This window comes from Sminthopsis crassicaudata, chromosome 3 (assembly GCF_048593235.1).
Source record: "Sminthopsis crassicaudata isolate SCR6 chromosome 3, ASM4859323v1, whole genome shotgun sequence".
NCBI classification, from domain to species: Eukaryota; Metazoa; Chordata; class Mammalia; order Dasyuromorphia; family Dasyuridae; genus Sminthopsis; species Sminthopsis crassicaudata.
Window position 1 is genome coordinate 432,457,947 of NC_133619.1, and position 22,654 is coordinate 432,480,600.

Sequence of the window (22,654 nt, forward strand, 5' to 3'; positions counted from 1 at the left end):
TTCTCTTAAATAAACCTACCTTTTGCCAAAGAGAATGGCAATTGTGAATTCTTCACATGACCAAATCCCAATATTTGACGACCATTGCTTTCCTCAATTTCATCATTTGGTTCTTGAACCCCAAACACATCATTTGGAACTAGGAATTGCTACCCTGAACACATCAATTTTATCTTAGAAAACAGGTCCATGCATATATAATATATATGTTACAATATGGAATATTTATTTTATAATTTTAAACACTTACTAATACATGCTACATTCATTGCTCACCTGTGTTAAAATTTCCCTTAATTCCATGTATATAACTATATATTTCCATTCATATTTTTTCTCTTTCTCTCCCCCCTTTCTGTATGTGCCTCTTTCTTGTTTCTCTCTGTCTCTCTGTCTCTGTCTCTTTGTGTCTCTGTTTCTCTCTCTCTCTCTCTCTCTCACACACACACAACACAATCGTCTAAATAAGAAAGAAGGTCTTTCCTTGCTTTTAGGAGTATATAATATGATCAGTAACATAAAGATTTATCTTACTGAATACATAAGAAACTTACAAGTGAACAACTTTTGCCAAGCCTATATTTTCATTACCATATATAAATGTTTCATGGATTTCTCTGGCCAAAACATTTATTAGCTGGTGAGCAGTCTGGTTATAAGCCTCTCTGTTCTGAGCACTTTATAAATTAAATATTTGTAAAATGATCAGCACAGTGACACATACTAGACTTTTAAAAAATGCTTGTTCCACACTATTAATGAATTCCCTGAAAAAAAAAATCTCCAGTCAGATGGATTTACAAGTGAATCCTACCAAACACTTAAAGAAAAATTAATTCCAATAATGTACAAACTATTTGGAAAAAATAAGGGAAGAAGGAGTTCTACAAAACTTCTTTTATGACATACATATGGCATTGAATCCTAAACCAGGTAGAATCAAAATAGAGAAAGAAAATTATAGATTTCCCTAATGAATTTTGATGCAAAAACCTTAGACAAAATGTTAGCAAAGAGATTACAGCAATATATGAGGATGATACACTGTGACCAAATAGGATTTATACCAGGGATACAGGGCTGGTTCAATATTAGGAAAACTAGAAGCATAATTGACTGTATCAGGTAACCAAACTAATGGAAATCATATATTTATATCAAAAGATGCAGAAAAATACATTTTACAAAATCCAACACCCATTCCTATTAAAAACATTAGTGATAATAGAATAAGTGGAGTTTTCCTTAAAATGATAAGTAGCATCTGCCTAAAATCATCAGCAAGCATCATATGTAATGGGGATAAATTAGAAGCATTCCCAGTAAGATCAGGAGGTGAAAAAGGTTGCCCACTATCATCATTACTATTCAATACTGTTTTAGAAATGTTATCTTTAGCAATAAGAGAAGAAAAATAAACTGAAGAAATTAAAACAATTAATAAGGAAAAAAGAATATCACTTTTTGCAGATATGATGGTTTATGTAGAGAATTCTAGAAAATCAACTAAAAAACTACTAGAAACAATTAACAACTTTAGAAAAGTTGCAAGATACAAAATAAATCCACATAAATCATTGGCATTTCTACTTGTTACCAACAAAGTCCAGTAATAAGAGACAGAAAGAGAAATTCCATTTAAAATAACTATAGATAATATAAAATATTTGGGAGTCTACCTGCCAACACAAAACCAGGAACTATATGAACACAATTATAAACACTTTCTACACAAATAAAGTTAGATTTAAACAACTGGAAGGATATTAAGTGCTCGTGGGGAGCTTAAGTAATATGATAAAAATGAAATTCTACAAAAATTAATTTACTTATTCAGTATCATACCAATCAAACTGCCAAGAAATTACTTTATAGAGCTAGAAAAAAATAACTCAATTTATCTAGAAGAACAAAAAGTCAAGAATTTCAAGGGAATAAATGAAAAAAATTGCACATGAAGGTGGTTTATCTGTATCAGGCCTAAAACTATATTATAAAGCAGTGTTAATCAACCATTTATTAATGTTTAAAGGTTTTGAACAGACAATTTTCAGATGAAGAAATTGAAATCATTTCTAGTTATATGAAAAGGTAAAAAAAAAAAAAAAAAACCTCTAAATCACTACTGACAAATACAAATTAAGAACTCTGCAGTACCACTATACACCTCTTGGATTGGCTAAAATGACAGGAAAAGACAATGATTAATGTTGCAGGGAGATGTGGGAAAACTGGGACACTAATACATTATATGTAAAGTTGTGAACTGATCCAACCATTCTGGAGATCAATTTGGAATATGTCTGAAGGTCTATCAAACTGTGCAAATCCTTTGATCCAGCAGAGCCATTATTGGATCTATATCCCAAGGAAATCTTAAAGGAGGGAAAAAGACTCACATGTGCAAAAATGTTTGTCCAGCCCTTTTTGTAGTGTTAAGGAACTGGAAACCAAGGGATATCCATCAGTTAGAGAATGGATGAATAAGTTATGGAATATGAATATATTAAAATAATAGAATATTATTGTTCTATAAGAAATGATCAGCTGGATGATTTCAGAAAGGCCTGGAGAGACACGAACTGATGCTAAGTGAAGTGAGTAGAACGAGGAAATCATTGTACACGGCAACAAGAAGACTATATGATGATCACTTCTGATGTATGTGACTCTTTTCAATAAGGAGGTGATTCAGACCAATTCCAATAGATTTGTGATGGAGAGAGCCATGCATCCAGAAAGAGAACTATGGGGACGGAATGTGGATTACAACATAATATTTTCACTTTTTTGTTGTTCTTTGCCTTTTTTTCCCTCTTTTTTTCCTTTTTTGATCTGATTTTTTTCTTATGCAGCATGATAAATGTGGAAATGTGTTTAGAAGAATTACACATTTAATCTACATTGGATTGCTTGCTGGAGGAGGGGAGGGAGAAGAAAGGGAAAAACATTTGGAGCACAAGGTTTTGCAAGAGTGAATGTTGAAAGCTATCTTTGCTTATATTTTGAAAATAAAAAGCCATTATTAAAAAACAAAATTAAATAAAATTTCAATAAAAAATAAATGTCTGTTCACCTTTCTATAGTAAATTGGCAGACCTTTGGAAGATATACATAGAGTATGTATTTAAAACTTTTATAATTATTAATGTGTCACTATTTTTTCTTTTCTCAATGGATAATGGAAGGAGAGAATTTGGAGCTAAAAATAAAAATATATTTTTTTAATTTTAAAAAACCTTATAAGTTTATTGGAACATTCCAGAGTTTATCCTCCAGTATCATAGTTCTTGAGAATTTTGGGTTATTTCTATATTTGCTCATTTCAGTGCAATTCAAGGCACAAGATGTTAGGCATTGGGAATGCAAAAAAAAACCAAAAAACCCAACAACCAACCAAAAACCTTCCAAAACCAAACAACAACAAAATCAAAACAGTCTCTACCCTCTAGGTACTGAAATTTCCTGGGAGGAAAATGCATATCTATAGATAAAACAATCAATTTACTCATACAAGAATAGGAGCCTTTCTTTGGAGCACCCAGAGATTACAAAAAGGGAAGGGAGTGCCTTTCTGCAATGGGAAACAATATTAATTAACTTCTAAGTGTTTGATGGGCAAGGTGCTAATGTTGGGATATTTTTGTTTGTCCTTCTTTCTGGAAGAGGACCATAACATCAGAGGACCTGATGTCATGACATGGATTTTAGTGAAGGAGGGCCATGCAAAGTCACCTGCCTCACTTTCCCCTCCAGAGCCATTTGGATCCAGTGGCCAGATATAGATCAGGACAATTAAAGATGGCCCTGGGTGAAATGGGAGACCCTGGCCTTTTTAAGCTAAGGTCTTTAACAGGCCTCAGTTTGGCTAAGGCAACACCCTTTCAGTGATTAAGGCTAGGTAGCAATTGAGACAAAGAATCTCCTCTTTCACTAGTCAAAAAAAATCTATTTGAAAAATAAATCTGGAAGGGGAAGACTCTAAAGCAGAAGTGTTGAGTTGTGAGTAAGGTTACTCATAAAGTATTTACTTTCTAATGGGAAAGACAAGTGTATACATACACATCAAGATAGGAACTTGTGTGTGATTTCATTGACAAAGAGAATCCCCAGTGAAGACATTTCTTATGTCTTATGTCTTAAGTGAGAGAAGTCTCTAAAACTTATAGTCCAGTGGAATTGCTAAGAGCAAGGAGAGGATATGTGATCTGCCCAGCAGCTCACAGAAGGTATCTGTAAGAAGAGATCAGTTCAACTATCTACTATGCCTTGGCTACTTCATTTTGAATGTTAGTATATACGCAATTATATATCTATATCTAAATCTACACCTATCTATATCTATTACTATATATCTATAAGAGAGAGAGAAGAAAGAAAGAAAGAAAGAAAGAAAGAAAGAAAGAAAGAAAGAAAGAAAGAAAGAAAGAAAGAAAGAAAGAAAGAAAGAAAGAAAGAAAGAAAGAAAGAAAAAGAAAAAAGAAAGAAAGAATAAAAGAACCCAACCTCTCTAACTGGGGACAGAAAGTAGGTCCAGAAAGGATCCTTCATATAGAAGGTGGTTCCTGAGAGGCATCTTGAAGGAAGAAGAGGTATTTCATGAGCTGGAAAAGAAAGAGGGGATGAACAGTAGATTCCATTTATGGGAAACAGCCAGTGTAAAGGCACAGAGATAGGAAATATAAATATGTGAAGAACAGAAAGACAATTTCTTATTTATCAATCAATAATCAATCAATACTTGATATTGGATTATTAGAGAAGAAGTAATGTGCACTGAAGCTAAAAAGGAAGGTTGGAGGCAGTTTGTGAAGAATTGTAAAAACTAAGTTATTTAGTTTGTATTTTTATCCTAGAGGCAATAGGAAACTACTGAAGTGTAATGGGCCAAAATTCTAGAGAAATGTACTTGAAACAAGGATGTTGACTGATTTAAGAAAAGTAAATGAACAGATGGAAACTATGGGAACTCTTCAGCCTGGACTTCCATCTCCACTTAATTGCCTGAAGAATGAGCTCTTTGGGTTATAGACATTAAGGATTGTTTCTATTCTATCCCTCTCCCCCAAGAAAACTAGAAAACTATTAATCACCATGCTAAACTAGGTAACTATTGTCTTATCAGTTCTACTGAGTTAACACCTTGTTGTAAGAATCCTTATTTTGAGTATATTCTCCAGAGTTTTGGCCCATTACAAAGAAGCACACTAGATCTAAGTTTTAAAAATAACTTGGACAGTAGTGTGGAGAGCAGACTGGGGTAAGGAAAGATTGGAGGGAGGGAGACTAAATAGGAGACTGTTGCAACAATGTTCTCTGCACTAAGGAAATGTCTATGTGAAAAGAGATAAGGACTCTGAGATGAAGATGTAGATGTACATACAGCAAGATTTACAATTGATAGAATGTATAGAATGAGAGAAATTGAAGAGTCTTGCATGACAGGGAAGTTAAGAACACCAGAAACTGAAAGAATAGAAGTTCCTTCGGTAGACCTAGGAAAAAAAATTTTTTTAAAGGAATGGGTTTGGGATTAAGGGTAAGACAATAATTTATATTTGGGATTTGTTGAGGAGAAGGATAGAGGGAAAGGGAATGAAGATTATTAAATACCTACTATGGCTCTGTACTAAATGCTTTTCAAATAGTATCTCATTTGATTGTCACAACCTTGTAAAGTAGCTGCTGTAATTTTCCTCACTTTTCAGATAAGATAATTGAGATAAGAGGGTTTGTTTGTTTTTTTTTTTTTTTTTTTTTTTGGTAATTATTCTTCTTGTTGTTAAATACTTTCCAACCACATATAAAAACATTTTTAACATTTATTTTTTAAAATTCTCAGTTCCAAATTCTCTCTCCCTCCCCCATTCCTTGAGAAAGCATTAATATTGATTATTCATATTAAGTCATGCAAAAAATATCTCCATATTAGCCATGTTGCAAAAGAAGGCACAAAGTAAAAAAACAAGAAAAATAAAGAAAGTATAAAAAGTATGCTTCAATATGTATTCAGAGTTTATCAGTTCTTTCTCTGGAGGTAAACAACATTTTTCATCATAGATTCTTCAGAATTGATTTAGATTATTGTTTTGATCACAGAAGCTAAATCTTTCACAGTTGATCATGCTTCCAATATTGCTGTTCTCCTGTGTACAGTGTTCTCTTAGTTCTGTTCATTTCACTTTGTCTGAGCTTAAAAACGTCTTCCCAGGTTTTTCTACAGTCATTCTGTTTGTCATTCTTTATTGCACAAGAATATTCCATCACAATAATGTACCACAAGTTATTCAGTCACTCCACAATTAATGGACATCTGCTCTATTTCTTCGCCACTACAAAAAGAGTTCCTTAAAAATGTTCTTTATCTTTTTCTGGAATGATATTGTCTTGGCAAGCAGAGTAGAAACAATAGTGATGATGATGAAAGTAATTTTCTAAAGATGGCAGCATCAATAGCTGGGGAAATTAGGAAGTAGCATTTAAGCTGCTTGAAGAAATTCAGGGATTACGAAAGCTGGAAAGGATGTCTTTCAGGAATGGGGAACAATCTAAGCAAAATCTTAGAAGTAGGAGATGGAATTCAATGTACAAAGAGTAGCAAAAAGGCCAGTGTAGTGGAACATGGAATGCATGAAAAATGATAATGTCATGATGAAATATAATAGTAAGATCTTGGTAAAGGTTCAAATAGCCAAATAATTTTCAAATGTCCTTTTTTGGTATGCATTTTCTCTTGCAGTTTGCTATTAAAATAGACCAAGCTGAAGACTTCCTGCAGAACACCCAAGAGTTTGAGAATGCTGAATCCTTAAAATCACTTCTTCAACTCCATGAAAGCCATTCTAAAGGTAAGAGAAACATTTAATACAAATGAGCAGCTCATCATGTGCTTTTAGAGATTTAAAAGAGTAAATGCAGGGATACAGATTTACGGTACTTTTCAATTCTTTTCTTCTATATATTGTGATTTATATATACTTATGACCCTAGCAGAACTAAAGTTTCCACAAGAGATTGTAATCAGCTTCAGTGAATGATTATTATTAGGTTCAATTGAGCATAACCACTTTTACATAAGATCTCTAGAGGAGGAATAAGCCCTGTTTCATTTAGAAACTAATGTAGCTTTCTATTAAAAAAAAAAAAAAGAAAGAAAGAAAAGTAAAGGCATTTGTGTTTCACTTTCCATTCCCATCCACATTCAGACATGAAAATCCAGAAAAAATATGACACATAAGTAATGGAAATTGACACAGTGGATAGATTATAGGATTTAGAATCAGGAACACTTCATGAGTTCAAATCTGGCCTTAGATGCTCACTAGCTGTGTGATCCTGGGAAAATCACTTAATTCTCTTTGCCTCAATTTCCTCATCTGTATAATGAGCTGGAGAAGGAAATGGCAAACTATTCCAGTTTCTTTACTAAGAAAACCCCAAAAATGAGATCATGGAGAATTGGATATGACTGAAATGACTCAAGAACATTAACAACAATGGAAATATAAAGAGAGGTAGGTTTCTGACCAGAGTTAGCAGGGTAGGCCTTCATCAGATTGGAGTGGTCAATCTGCTTCTTTAGATACTTTCTTCTGTGCAAGAGATGATAGATAATAACAAAGAAGCCATTCGTCTTATCCCAGCCCCCTAGTTATTCTATGACAAGTTGATTTTTCCTAAGTTCGAACTGGAAATTTTGTCACTTAAGAGTAAAGACAAAAAAGCAAAAGCAGCTCGAGGCCATGAGGATAAAAGGTGATTTCTTTGGGGTGGAAGCCACAGAGAAGCTAATCTGGGATATGGCTATAGTACTGGTTTCATATTTTAACAAATTTTTCTTTTCTTTAGAGACTGTATGGTTGCTTTAATCTTACAATAGGGATCACAAAAACTGCCAGTATCTTCTAAATTTTGGTATTCTAGGGTAAAACCCTGACTTTTACTCCTCTAGTTATATCTCTGAGTGAGATGGAAAAGTTATGTCAGCATCCTCTCCTTTCATTTAAATCCTAATGGCATCAGAATAATGACATTGGATGTTTTTAAGGACTTCAAATAGTGCTATCAATGATTGCCAATTACTAATGGTCATGTAGTTTTGGAAGTTCTAAAGAGCAGAGAAGTTAATTTTTTCTATACAGATTTTGAGACTACAACATACCTAGCTGAAATTTTAAGTGGCTGCTGCTATGCAGGCCCTTGCAACTGGCTGGTACTATCAACACATGTCAGTGCTCCGGATTAAAGTAGCAAGTCACTTTTTTTTTTTCATACTGCAATAATCTAGCTGGGTCCAAGGCTAGGGAACTGAATCACATGAAATTCTTCAGGAGACCGAGGAGGGAGTCAAGCTCAGGTAACAAAGATGAATTCTACAGTCTCAATTCGATATGCATTGGGCTGACCTGTTCATCACATAGCAATTTGAACATTAAAGATATGACAGTGATTGATGATTTTAACTGATAGGAGCTTGATAATTACAGCCATCAAAGGCAAGTGTTTGTCAGAAAGATAGGAGGCCTGGTAAAAGACAGACTTTCCCAAAGGGGTTTGAGGATGGAGGTAGAAAGGCAAAGTTAGCCATCACAGTCTTTTTGTTCCCTTCCTTCTAATGTTTAGCATTCAAAACAACAATGAGCCAGCTTACATGTAGCTTCTGGAATAGGTTGAGGAAAAGACAGCTGAGAAGAATCTTAATTTCAGTATTGTGGAAATGGTTTAGGAGACTCGCCTGTTGGGTCTCTCTGAAGTCCAAATAAATGGATGGAATGTTGTCTGGGGGCAAGAGCCAGGTCTAATGACTAACAGTCATTTAAGTCATAGAAACATAACACTCATAGGGCAGTTGGAACAAGCCCAGTGAAAAAAGATTTAGAAGCAGCAAAGTCTAAGGAAGAAATCCTTGACCTAACCAAGAAGCCACTAATGGGACAGTCTTCTTGTGCCTCATCTTTCCAGCCATAAAATGGGAATGATGAGACAGCCTTACTGGGATCTGAAGAGAAATAATTATGTGGTGATGATGTAAAAAAAATCCAAGAATGGAATTCTGAGTTGACTCCTGTAAGAATTTGAGAAACAAATTACTTAAATCGTTCCTTACAACTTTTACTACCAACAAAAACACATTCTGAGATGTTGAATGAGTCTTGAAGTATTAGGATGATGCAACTGCAAATGTATAAGACTATATTATACCTCAACTAAATGGTAGTCTTACCCTAATTAGTTCAACTATGGTTTTCTAATACCCAGTAGTGCCAGATCTCTTGTTTGGTATAGCCAAAAAACCTACAAAATACCCTCAAATATATGTTTGAAAAATCATTCATAATATTCATAATGATCATAGGAGTTAATTATTATTTTAAATTTTATTAGATAAATTGTTTTGATGCTTTTGTTTTTACATTATTCATTTCTGAATAGAAGTTTTACCCTTATCACAATAATAAACTGAGTGTTCATTTTAATTGAGAAAAGGTTAGCAAAAATAATTGGTAGAGTTTCTTATTGTATGCAACTTTCTCTTCACGTGTTTCCTCTTGTCTCTCTAGTAGAAGAGAAGGAAAATATAAATCATAAAAGTTTAAAAGATAAATTATAAATATCTTCCTTTACTGCAGAGGTAGGAAATGTCCAGCCCACAGGCCATATAAAAGCCCATGAAATTATTTGCTAAGCAACCGCAGGTGATGATGAGATGAAAGCTAGAAACAACTATTACCTACTACTTGAGTTCTATAAGTTGGTAATTTTGTATGACCCACAAAAGATGTTATAAATATCAAAATGGACCATGGCAGAAAAAAGGTTTCCCACCCCTGCTTTCCTGATTAAAGTAGAAAATTTAAACAATTGACTCAAAGAATCACAGTATCTTAGAGTTGGAAAGAACCTTAGTCATTCAGCTTTTCTCCTCCAAAGGTACTTCCAAATACCTGAGAATGATAATGTATAGGGTGGGTCTCACTGAGATTCAGTTTGCCATTTCTTTTTATTTCCAGAACTCTTAGGACGGTCCCTAACCCTCCTAAACAAAAGTCAACAACTGACTGAATTCATAGAAAAATTCAAGTGCGATGGACCTAATATGAACCCTAAGTTGATCCAGGGGGCTCATAGCAGTTGCTTGAAGATTGACAGGCTTCTTGAATTGCTACAAGACAGGAGGAGACAATTGGACAAATACCTGAAGCAGCAACGCCAGGAGTTGGAGCAGGTCCTGCAAATATGCCAGTGGGACCAAGAAGAAAATCAGGTATTTATCCTACAAGGGGTTACTGATAATGTATGGCCTCAGCAGAGAGCCTTGGGGAATAATATTTGAATTAGTTGTACTCAAAAAAATAGAGAACTGTGTTTCTTGGTCATTTAAAACTTTTATAATACTTAAAAATGGAGTTTTGCAGAATGACCAACTGTTGAATGACTCAGAGATATATCTACATATGGATAAGGAATGCTTATAATACAACAGGCTTTGCAAAGTTTTGAAAATTGATTGGCTACATGTGCAATAAACATGTGAAAATAAAGTCTGAAAGGTGACACTCTTTTACTTTTCTAAATTTTGGGTTGCCTAGAGTTAAAAGCAAACAAATAAACAAAAACACAATTTTATCAAAATAATTTATAGTATTTTAATTTAAAACTAGACTTTTTAACATTTTTGTGTGTGTCACAGACCCCTTTGTCAGTCTAGTGAAGACCTCTCTCAGAACAATGTTTCTAGCTATATAGGATTTTAAAGGAAATCAAAGGATCATGAAAATGAATATATATTTATTTTTCTTAGCTAAGTTCATGAATATTTTGAAATGAATACATTTGACTTCTAAGAGGTCTATATCATTCAGGTTAAGAACTCTTGGTTTAAAAATTTGGTGGAAAGCAGAGGAATTTTTCTCAAGAAAAAATGATTTACGTTGTATACTTCTACAACAATACTATATGATGATCAATTCTGATGGATGTGGCCATTTTCAACAATGAGATGAACCAAATCAGTTCCAACAGAGCAGTAATGAACTGAACCAGCTATGCCCAACAAAGAACTCTGGGAGATGATTATGAACCACTACCTAGAATTCCCAATCCCTCTAATTTTGTCCACCTGCGTTTTGGATTTCCTTCACAGGCTTCACTATTTCAAAGTCCGATTCTTTTTGTACAGCAAAACAACTGTTTGATCATGTATACATATATTGTATTTAATTTATACTCTAACATATTTAACATGTATTGGTCGACCTGCCATCTGGGGGAGGGTGAGAGGAGAGGAAAAATTGGAACACAGGGTTTGGCAATTGTCAATGTTGTAAAATTACCCATGCATGTATCTGGTAAATAAAAACTATTATTTAAAAAAAAAATTACAAAATAATTTAAGGGAATTGGGTTTGGGGATGGTGGACTATAGGAAAATCAGAATCTATTAAAAAAGAGAAAAAGTAAACATGTTTTCACCAGAAACTAAAAAGTCACTGATATCTCAGAATAAAAAAGCTAAATATTAAAAAAACTAAAATGCTTTTTAGTTTAAAATAATAATTATTCTTTCTTTAGTGCTGAAGATTTTGATTAAGGCCTCCCTTTGGCTGCCTAATTCTTACTGCATTTCTGCTTTATAGGAATGTTAATCTTTGCAGTCAGGTGCTTGTTAAAGTCTAGGAATGCGCTGTGGGCATGATTACTGTCAGAGAACAATATAAAGGACATCCCTATCTTTTGTAGCTTTAACATTTCCTCTCATGCAATGGAGTAATGATTTTCTGAGGAAAAGAAAGATAACCCCCTTCTCAATGTTCTGTTAAAATAGATTATTTAGTTTAGTGCATAAAAGGTGATAAGATTCACTTTGGTAATCCAGTTTGGTAACTCACTGCTTCTACTATATCAGGAAGTTCATAGAATTAATATTTTTAAGAATAGTATTTTTTTCCAATTACATGTAAAAACAATTTTTAGTATTTATTTAAAAATATATTAAGTTCTAATTTTTCTCTCCCTGTAACCCTCCCTAAAATGGTAAGCAATCTGATATTGTTATACATGTGAAATCATTTAAACATATTTCCATATTAATCATGTTATGAGAGAAGAAAAAGACCAAAAGGAGAACCATAAAAAAAAAAAAACAAACAAACAAAATGAAAACAATATGCTTCGATCTGAATTCAAACTATATCAGGTTTTTTTCTGGATTTGAATAGTATTTTTCATCATGAGTCCTTTGGAATTACCTTGGAATTCTTGAGAAGAACTAAATTATTCATAGTTGATCATCACACAATGTTGTTCTTAAACTGTGTACTAAGTTCTCCTGGTTTGCTGACTTCATTTTGCATCAGTTCCTAAATCTTTCCAGGTTTTTCTGAAATATGTCTGCTCATCATTTCTAAAAGCACAATAGTATTCCATCACATTCACATATCATGATGGACATACCCTCAGTATTCAATTCTTTGCCACCAGAAAAGAGTTGCTATAAATATTTTTTGTACATGTAGGTACTTTTCCCTTTTTATGATCTTTCTGGGATACCTATATAATAGTGATATTGCTGGATCAAAATATATGTACCATTTGATTGTCCTTTGGGCATAATTTCAAATTGCTCTCCAGAATGGCTGGATCAGTTCACAATTCCACCAATAATGCATTAGAATCTCAATTTTCTTACATTCTCTTCAACATTTATCATTTTTTCTTTTCTGTCGTTTTGGCTACAGGGATAGCTGTAAGGTGGTATCTCAGAGTTGTTTTAATTTGTATTTCTCTAATAAATTGTGATATAGACCGTTTTTTTCATGACTATAATTTTGATTGTAGAATTGATTTTTGAAGGAAAACAAGTATGGTCAAATATGATTGGAATTATTGAACTGTGAAATATCAGAACTAGAAGAAGCCATCTAGCCCTGATTAAATTAAATTGAAAAGCTTTTGCCCAAATAAGATTAATGCATGTAGGATAAAAAAGGAAGGATCAAATGGGAAAGAAAAACTTTGTATAAAAGGTTTGATATCCAAGACATAAAGACAATTTATGTATATTAATGTGTGTGCACATGTACACATATATGTCTGTGCATGTAATACTCAACACATATGTGAGTATTATATTATGTATTATAATGAATTTCTTACTTTGGATTGCATGAAAATCTGGCTAAAATACTATATTTCATAGTATTAAAAGTTGGGCCGAAGGGACATCTAGGGAGTGCAGTAGATAGAGCACAAGCCCTGAAATCAGGAGGACCCGGGTTCAAATTTGACCTCAGACACTTAACACTTCTTAGCTGTGTGACCCTAGGCAAGTCACTTAACCCCAATTGCCTCAGGGGGGGAAAAGTTGGGCCAAAAAAGCAAAAAAAAAGTCCATTGAATTATGATATCACATAGGAGAAACAAAAAAGTTTATTAAATTAACATTTTAATTAATCAACAATTTTAACTAAATTCAACTAAGCATATACATATGGCTAAAAAAAACCCAAACCCAATATTACTATAAGTCCATCCACTGAGACTATCTAAAATGTTGTCCTTTCCAATAACTGCTTCTGCCAATCACTCAATTAATATTTATTAAACTCTTATTACTATGTGCAAGGCAATATATAAATGCTAAGGATACAAAGAAAGATAGAAACAATGTCCCTGTCCTCAAGGAGCTCACATTTTAGAATAATATTGGCTAGTTAATGAATCCCTTTGCAGTGTTCTCTATAAAAATTACTTTCATCAATCACTCACCCATCAAATATTTATTAAGCACTTAATACATGCTTGACACTCTTCTAAGCACTCACAATAAAGAGAAAGGCAAAAAAGCATAGTTCCTGCTCTTAGAGAGCTAGAGTTGACATAACTATACATTTTTCTATGCAGTTAGTTACCTATCTAAAATAAGGAGAAAGTGGTCTTAGGGTAAAGAAATTAGCAGTATGGAAGACAAAGAAAGGTCTCTTACTATCTATCTATCTTCTCTTTATATAAATTTTAATCAAAATGCACATGGAATAAGAAGACAGTTTAAAACAGAAAAAAAATAAAATTAGATGCATTTGGGAATATTTTTAAAAAATTATTAACTTGAAATTGTATGGCAATCATTTGATCAACCCTTCATCATGTCAGTATTATTGAAATGTGCTTTTTTCTTTCTGATATTCTTACTGGTTTAATAAATGGTAGTTGTGGAAATTTAGTTGAAGGAGCCCTTTTTAAAAATTCAAAATTGATACCTCTGAATAGTTATTGTTAAACATACCTTTGAAATTCTGAAATGCTGACTCTTTTAAAGAGTGGAGAATATAAATGATGCCAATTTGAATTTGATTGCTAGAGCCATTAAAGGAAAATATTAGATCTGAAATTTTATTGTTAGAAGGAACTCTTAGATGAGAAAACTATTTCTATCAATGCAGATGGTCATCTTTGCACCATATGGTCTTAGAGGCTGCTGTTTAGATCACTAAGAGGATAAAAGATGAACTGTCACACGACTTGAACTCACATCTTCCTGGGTTTCAGGCTGATTTTTGAGGCACTATGCCATAATAGCCAATTAAGAAACAAACAAACAAAAAAATAGGCATTCCAAAGGAGGAATCGTGTTGTTTTTTTTGTTTTGTTTTGTTTTTTTACAAGTAGTCTGTTGGCGCTGAATTCTTACATGGTGACTGGTTGTAATAATTGGTTAGAATGTTATGTTAGCTAAGGAAAGATTATTGCTTTGATTTCTTTATGGGCCAGTTAACTTTGCTTTGCCATGGTGTATATCTACCTCCATTTTTCAATTGTCTTGGAAAATATGCCTTGGTTGAAAGCTGGCTTAGATGAAAATGTAATAGTTCATGGCAGAAATTTACTCTATATGAATGCTCTATTGATGATAAATCAGTAACGCTAGTTTTCTTATTTGTGTACTATCTTAGGACTCTCTGTGTGTGTGTGTGTGTGTGTGTGTGTGTGTGTGTGTGTGTGTGTATGAGAGAGAATAAAAACTTATCTACTGATAATCTAAAAATTACTTTTTAAATTTATATTAATAGATTTTGTTTTCATCCCTCCATTTCTAGATATATCCCTCTCCCAGCTGCTATTTAGAAAGTTGTAGCCTATATTAAGAGGGATGCGTGCAGAGGAAGAAAAGCATTTCTGCAAAATTAGCTAATACATCAATTGAGTTTTATACTGTAGGTAACATTAAAACCCTATCAATGCCTAGAAGAGATGAATTTTGTCATCTCTTCTTTGGAACCAAGTTTGATTTAATTATATAGCATATCCAAGTTTAATTGCATAGACTTCTGTTTCATTTTTTCTTTTTTGTTCTTTCCCTTTTCATTGTTATAGTTGTGTATGTTGAAGTCCTAGTTTTATTTCACCTTGTATTAGTCCATATAAATCTTTAGTTTTTTCTATTTTTCCTGTTGATATTTTCTTACAGAACAATGAATTATTTTGCTTTTATGAATCATAATTTGTTTAGTTATTTCCTAAATAATATAAATTTTTCTGTTCTTTACAACTACAAATTTCTATGACTATTTTGATGAATGTAGGATCATTTTGTCTTTGACCCCTTTCAGAATATATGTAGTAATGGAATCTAAAATTCAAAGGAAATTAATATTTTAGTCATTTTTTGGACATAATTCCAAATTGCTCTCCAAAAGAATTAGACCAAATCATAGATTCACCAACAGTATATCATTAGTATGCCTGTCTTTCCATAATCTCTTCAACATGGACTATTCCCATCTGTTGTCACCTTTGCCGATTTTATATATATATATATATATATATATATATATATATATATATATATATATATATATATATATATATATGCTGAAATCTTTTAGGAATTTTGAAAGGACTTTCTCCTTTCTATTTTCTCCTATGTTTTATTGTTGCTATAAAGTGTTATTGATTTTTATGTTTCATCTCATACTTTACTGAACCTATTCTCTCAGTGTCTTTGCTGATTCTCTGAAGTTTCCTAAGAAAATCATCATGTCATCAGCAGATAGGATAATTGGGTCTCCTTTATATCTACCTTTAGGCTTTCAGTTTCTTTCTCTTAAATAAATAGCAAGGAAGAAAATTGCCATTCGTGTTTTATTTCTTTATGTATTGGGAAATCTTCTATAGTTTTCTCTCTGGAAATTGTGCTAACTTTTAGCTCAAGATATGTTGTTCTTCTTGGTCATATCAGTTGTGTTTGACTCTTCATGACCCCATTTGGGTTTTCTTAGCAGATGTTGGAGTACTTCACTATTTCCTTTTCCAGCTTACTTTACAGAAAAGGAAACTGCAGCAAACAGGATTAAGTGATTTACCCAGGATTCCATAGTTAGTTAATGTCTCAGGTTCAAGAGCCTCCTTGATCCAGGACTGGTATTCTATCCACAGAATCACCTTTAGATATATACATATACCATATTAAAGTGTGGTTTTTATAAAGCAACAATGGGTTTAATGTTTTCTTGAAGTTTTTTTTCTTGTATTTATTGATATAAGCATGTGCTTTGAAGGTGTTTCTATTTTTAATATAGATAGTTGTGATTCTTGAATCTCTGGTAGAAATTCAGCTTGACTATCATAAATAATTTTTGGATCTATTGCCTATAGTCTTTTAAATAGGATATTATTTTAAAATCTTGAAACAACATTGATAGTGACATGTCTGTGGTTTTCTTGATTTTCTTCTCTTTCTTTCTCTCTCTTTCTTTTTCTTTCTTTGATTTAACTTTTCATTATTTGGGTAATTAGAACTCTGTTTTTTAAAAAGAGTTTGAGAGAATTTTTTTTCTTTCATAATTGTTAAAAATAATTTGTGTATTGTACATACATACATATATATGTATATGTATATGTGTGTATATATCTATACATACATAAATATATCTATATCTATCTATCTATATCTATATCTATATCTATCTATCTATATCTATATATACATATATATGTATATATATATATATATATAGTTCCTTAAATATTTAACAGAATTCACTTAAAAATCCAAAGGGATCACAATTTTATTTCTTTGACAGTTCCTATGTAACTAGTTTAATTTCATTTTCTGACCTACTCCGTTTCCAACCTGGGATGGTTCACCCCTCCTTAGGCAACCTGGTGGTCCCCCCTTCCCAGGGGGTCACCATATTGATGCCGAACTTAGTGCGGACACCTGATTGGCATAGCACATGGCAGCCCAGAACTCCTGGGCTCAAGCGATTCTCCAGCCTCAGCCTCCTAAGTATCTAGGACTACAGGCACATGCCACCAGGACTGGCTAATTTCATTTTCTGAAATTAGATTGTTTAGGATCTCTATTTCATGTTCTATCCATTTGGATATTTTTATAAAAATTCTTCATTTCTCTTAAATTCTCAATTTTGCTAGCATACAATTTTCTTTTTTTTTATTATAGCTTTTTATTTACAAGATATGTACATGGGTAATTGTGACGTTCTGTTGTCTCTAAATTGTAATTGTTCTCTGGGAGCAGATCTCTTGGAGAGCTTCTGGAGGCAGCCTTAGTTTCAGTTCAGTTCATTAATCCCAAAATGCAGCCAGGAGTTAAAGTCCAGATCCTTTATTGTGTCCTTCAAAATCCTGAATCTTTTCCTGGGGCCTGGTTGGCTTTAGTAGAGGCCTCTCTTCTTGTCTGAATGTCTCCAGCTTCTCATCTTCCCTAATGTCTCCACACTGCACGAAGGTAGATGTGGGAATGAAATCTTGACTCCTCCTCCCTGAATCCTGGCTCCTTATATCCTCTCAGAGAATGGGCTTGTGTGTACTCCCTGGGCTTGTGGGAGCTCCTTAAAAGTATGCTCTCTTAAAGGTGTGAAAAGTGTGAGCTCTGAACTAGACAATTGTTAAGTACCATGCTAATTTAGATGTTTCTATCCATTCCAGTGACTTAGCACCTTGTAAGAATCCTAACAGGTAATTTTATAGCATTGACAATTGCCAAGCATTTTGTTCCAATTTTTCTCCTTCTTCCTCCCACCCTCCTCCCCCAAATGGCAGGTTGACCAATACATGTTACATATGTTAAAGTATAAATTAAATACTACACACACACACACACACACACACACACACACACACACACACACACAGTTATTTTGCTGTACAAAAAGAATCGGACTTTGAAATAGTGAACCATTAGCCTGTGAAGGAAATCAAAAATGCAGGTGGACAAAAATAGGGGGATTGGGAATTCTATGTAGTTGTTCATAGTCATCTCCCAGAGTTCTTTCACTGGGTGTCACTGGCTCAGTTCATTACTGGCATACAATTTTCATTTAACAGATTTGGAAATCATTTTACTGAACTATTTTGTTTATAGAGAAAATTTCTCAAAGTGGTAGAAATACTTCAAAATATTAAAATATATACTAATTTACTAATACTATATACTATTTCTAAAATATTATAACATATAGAAGAAATGCTTTAAAATGCAAAGTTAAAGCTGGACCTTCAAATCTTATTTTGATGCTTCGTTGTGATGTGGAGAGATCCTATATTTTCAAAGACAATGGCAATAAGATGCAGGTGCTAGTAGATTCTAACAATATGGGATAGTATATGGTATATTTCTTTTGTCTGTGAACTAGACTAGTTAAATTTGGAGAGCCTCATCCCCTTGGTTTTAGAATGATAAAAACTTTAGAATGTAGTGACTCTCATAGGCCATCTACTATTCATAAAAGAAATGAAGCCTGCATGAGTGGAGATGAAAACTAGGGATCCAAATCACAAATACTTGAAGGACTAAAAAATTAGAACTGAATGAACATTAGGAATGAACCAATCCAATCATCATTTCTCTTTTAAATTAAGAAACTGAGTCTGGGAAGGGAAAATCTTTACCTCGGTCTTACTAGAAATGAACTGAGCTTTCAACTAAACTGAAACTAACTAAATTTTCAAACCACATTCTCTAACCCTGAATTCAATACTCTTTCTACTACATTATATCTTGCTATACTATGTTGCACTAGTTAAAAATCATGTAGTGATTTTAGAAAGTTAAAGATCAACTTTGCAACTTAGTAACCTGGTCAAAAAATCCCCAATTCAGTCTTTTGACTTGAACAGAGAGTGAAGAGATGGTGTGATAATACTATATTCATCTTATATTCAGAAAAAAACATTTATGATTTCTTATCTCAAGGAACCCAGATACTTTCACCTAGATTTAATCTCTCCTATTGAGATGAACTTTGCACAACACTTCTCCAATCCCTTGTCATGGTCTGGAGATGACTCAAGTTCTTAAAAATATTACAGAATACAAAATAAAATTTATTTTAAAAGTGAATTTCATAATAAATTATGTTTGCTGCTCTATGGACAGATTCCTCACTAGAGAGCTGGCTTCATTAAATGAATAAAGGGTTCGCATTCATTCATCACTTAAAATACATCAACCACTGTACTAACTCCTGGAGTTATACAAAATACAAAAAATACAAATACAAAAATAAATACAAAAACTAAGACTGTCTGCCCCTAAAGAGCTCATATTCTAACGAGATGAGACAATTAATACAGGATAGTGGTAACTAGAGTTATTTTCATCAGTGGAACCATAGGAAAAAAATTGACAGACCATGTCTAATAGCAAATCCTCTTCCTTCAAGACAAATTTCAAACATCACCATCTATAAGAAACTTTTCTTCTTAATTCTCCTTTCTTGCTAATATCCTCTTCTCAAACTACTTTTTATTTACCTGCTTTGAATTTTATGGTTTATATTTATTTTGTATACATAATGTTGTCTTTCCTGATAAATTTTTTTGTGCCTTGAAAGTAGGAGTTGTTTCACTTTTTGTATTTTTTCCCTAGCACTTATCACTCACTGTTCCTAGGACACATTAGACACTCAACAAATACTAATTGATTAACCATAAGGTTTGTGAATGAACTGAAAAAAGCTGATACATAAAAAATCATCCTTCAAAGTGGTTAGATTATTAGACACTAACATTGGCAGAATGTAATTTTAAAGTTGTGTGTCCATTAAAGAGAAAAAAATTAAGTTTTCTTTCTCCCATTTCTGCTCCTCCTAATACTCCTTGATTCCTAATTCAATTGCTTTTGAATAATCAAGAGTGCATTTATTATTATTATGGTCAATAATAAGATAATAAATAGGAGAATTCAAGGTATTTAGTTTTTTTTTTTTAAATTCCAGCATTATCACTACCTTTTATAATCACTCCTAATAGAACTGGCATTTATTACAGATCTAGAACAAAATGGGAATGACTAGAATAAAAAACAAAACAAAACAAAACAATGTGGAACCAACACTTATTATGTGACTATGTTGTTATTGACTGAAAACCAATTAGTATGAAGTACCTGGCTGATTTACTTGATAGTCTAGATCTATTATAATCCAGGTGAATCAACTCATGAATTAATGTAGAGTTTAGACCTTTTCCTGGAAATAAAAACTGAGGGCTGTCATGATAATGTCTGCTGATGTCAATATGCCAGTGTTAGGGTATAACAGAGTAGTGCAGATCATTTTGCATAGTTTTTTTTCTGTCAATTCTTGATCTATCTTAAGAGTAAATCTGATTTTTTTTGCATAAAGCTTTTTTTATATTTTTTGAAACAACTAACTTTAACAAAAACTGAAATAACTTTACCCTATTAATTAATTCCCTTAATGCATGCCACTTTTATTATTTTTTTAACAGAAAGAAGTGATACATACTTTTTAGTGTTGTTTTTATATATATTGTTGTAGTCATAGTATATATTGTATAGATGACACTCTGTTTTTACTCCCCTTTCTATCAGACAGATTCGTTCAGATATATTCCAAATTCTTCACATTTATTCTTCTTTATGGCACAAAATGATCCACTAAATTCATGTTGGTTTAGTTATTGGGCACATTTTGTATTTTGGTTATTTTCTGACTAATTTTATTTGATTAGAAATATTAAAAATTAAATAGAGAACCATAGTGCTGATTTGACAGAAGCATACTCTCATGGCTTTTGACTAGGTGATCTCTGCAGTTTTCTAAACTGCAGAGTGTCCCATTCAAGATGAGTTTGGCACTTGTCTATTTTTAAGTACTTGTGGCCTAAAGCATTTGTATTTGAAGCTACTGAAGAATCCAGAAGTATGACTAATTCCTCTTTGTTAGGGGAGGTAAATGACTACGGGTCACACCTGATAAATAAGACTTCTACAGCAGCAACACCAAATAAAAGCTACCCTACATGACTCCTCTAAAAAGACCAAAGAGAAAATACACCTCTTCTTCCCTTTTCTAATATGGATAGGATGAGCTGATAAGCATAATCACCACACTTTTCTTTATCAATGTTTTTAATATGTAAAAGTGCGCACTTATTTTTAAAAAGAGAATGGAGCATCTGACCTTCCTTTTCTGTGCCAGCAGCATTTTGTTTTGCAGATAATCTGCTTCATTAATGAAAATCAGAGGCAGATTGGGGTATTTTGTGCATAATTAATTATCTTGGCAAGAAGATTTATGAATGTAATTTTTCTCAATTGCTCTAATCAGGCTTATGTGAGACAAACAAATAAATTAAGCCTAAGTTATTCATGGTCTCTTTGTAAAGGCTGTGTCAAGGGCATAGAGGAGAATTAAGCAAACATAAGGATAGAAAACCACTTTTCGCTATACTGTCTATAAGACAGGCCTGAAGAATGTGAGTTCTGTGGAAATTGGAAGGTGTTATGAATTATCAATTTAGTAATAAAAGATATATGCGTGTATAGGCATATATGTATGTATTATAGTCTTTATTAATAACAATTGAAATGACACCAGAAATGACTCATCTGTGCATCATTGATTGATGATCATTGAAAATGTGTTTCAGTGTGCATTTACATGCACACATTCCCTGGCTACATGAATAGATGTGGGCTCCTCTGTGAACAATGCTAAATTCCCCCCTGTTGGAATGGAGAAGTTTGTATATTTGAATGGTGCTTTCAATTATTGATCTGGCATTTAGCCAAGAGATGGGTAAAATTTCCATGTGTAAAATCCCATTGGGCATCAGTTTCATTATCTAAACTGCAGCAGATTTAATAACATTCTAGAATTTCCCTATGAGAAACAAACTATCTTTAGAGTTCACATCGGAGGACAATTAGCAGCAATAGATATACACTATCTTAAAATTGTCATAGAAGTCATGTAATTTTTCATATGACAGAAGCTTAAACTAATTAGAAACTGTCAGATAAAATAAAAGTTATGAAGTATATAGCTTGCCAGACTAACTTTATTTTCTTTTTTCTCAAGAGAATGCTATAGCTATAATACAACATCTGGGTTTCAACAAGACATTTGACAAAATCTCTCAAGATGTCCCTGAGTATAACATGGAGAGAGATGAACAGGGTGATAGGACAGAGAGATTCAGAACTGTTTGAATTTTTTGGGCTTTGACCCAATTCTAGTCAATATTTCCATAAAGAATAAATGGCATACTTATCATATTTGTGAATAACACAACTTAGATTAATAGCTAATAGACTGAATGACAGAATTGGGGTCTAAAGATCTCAACAAATTGGAATGATGGATTAAACCTGGTGTAATGAAAT

The 22,654-nt window shown here is 32.9% G+C and overlaps 1 protein-coding gene across 1 annotated transcript in view; it reads left to right on the forward strand.

The window, feature by feature from the left end:
* Positions 1–22,654, forward strand: part of CCDC141 (coiled-coil domain containing 141) — a 248,914-nt gene that overhangs the window by 53,334 nt on the left and 172,926 nt on the right. The window contains exons 4-5 of the mRNA XM_074302989.1: positions 6,740–6,848; positions 10,011–10,264. Coding sequence (XP_074159090.1) covers positions 6,740–6,848; positions 10,011–10,264 — 363 coding nt within the window. The remainder of the gene's footprint in view (positions 1–6,739; positions 6,849–10,010; positions 10,265–22,654) is intronic.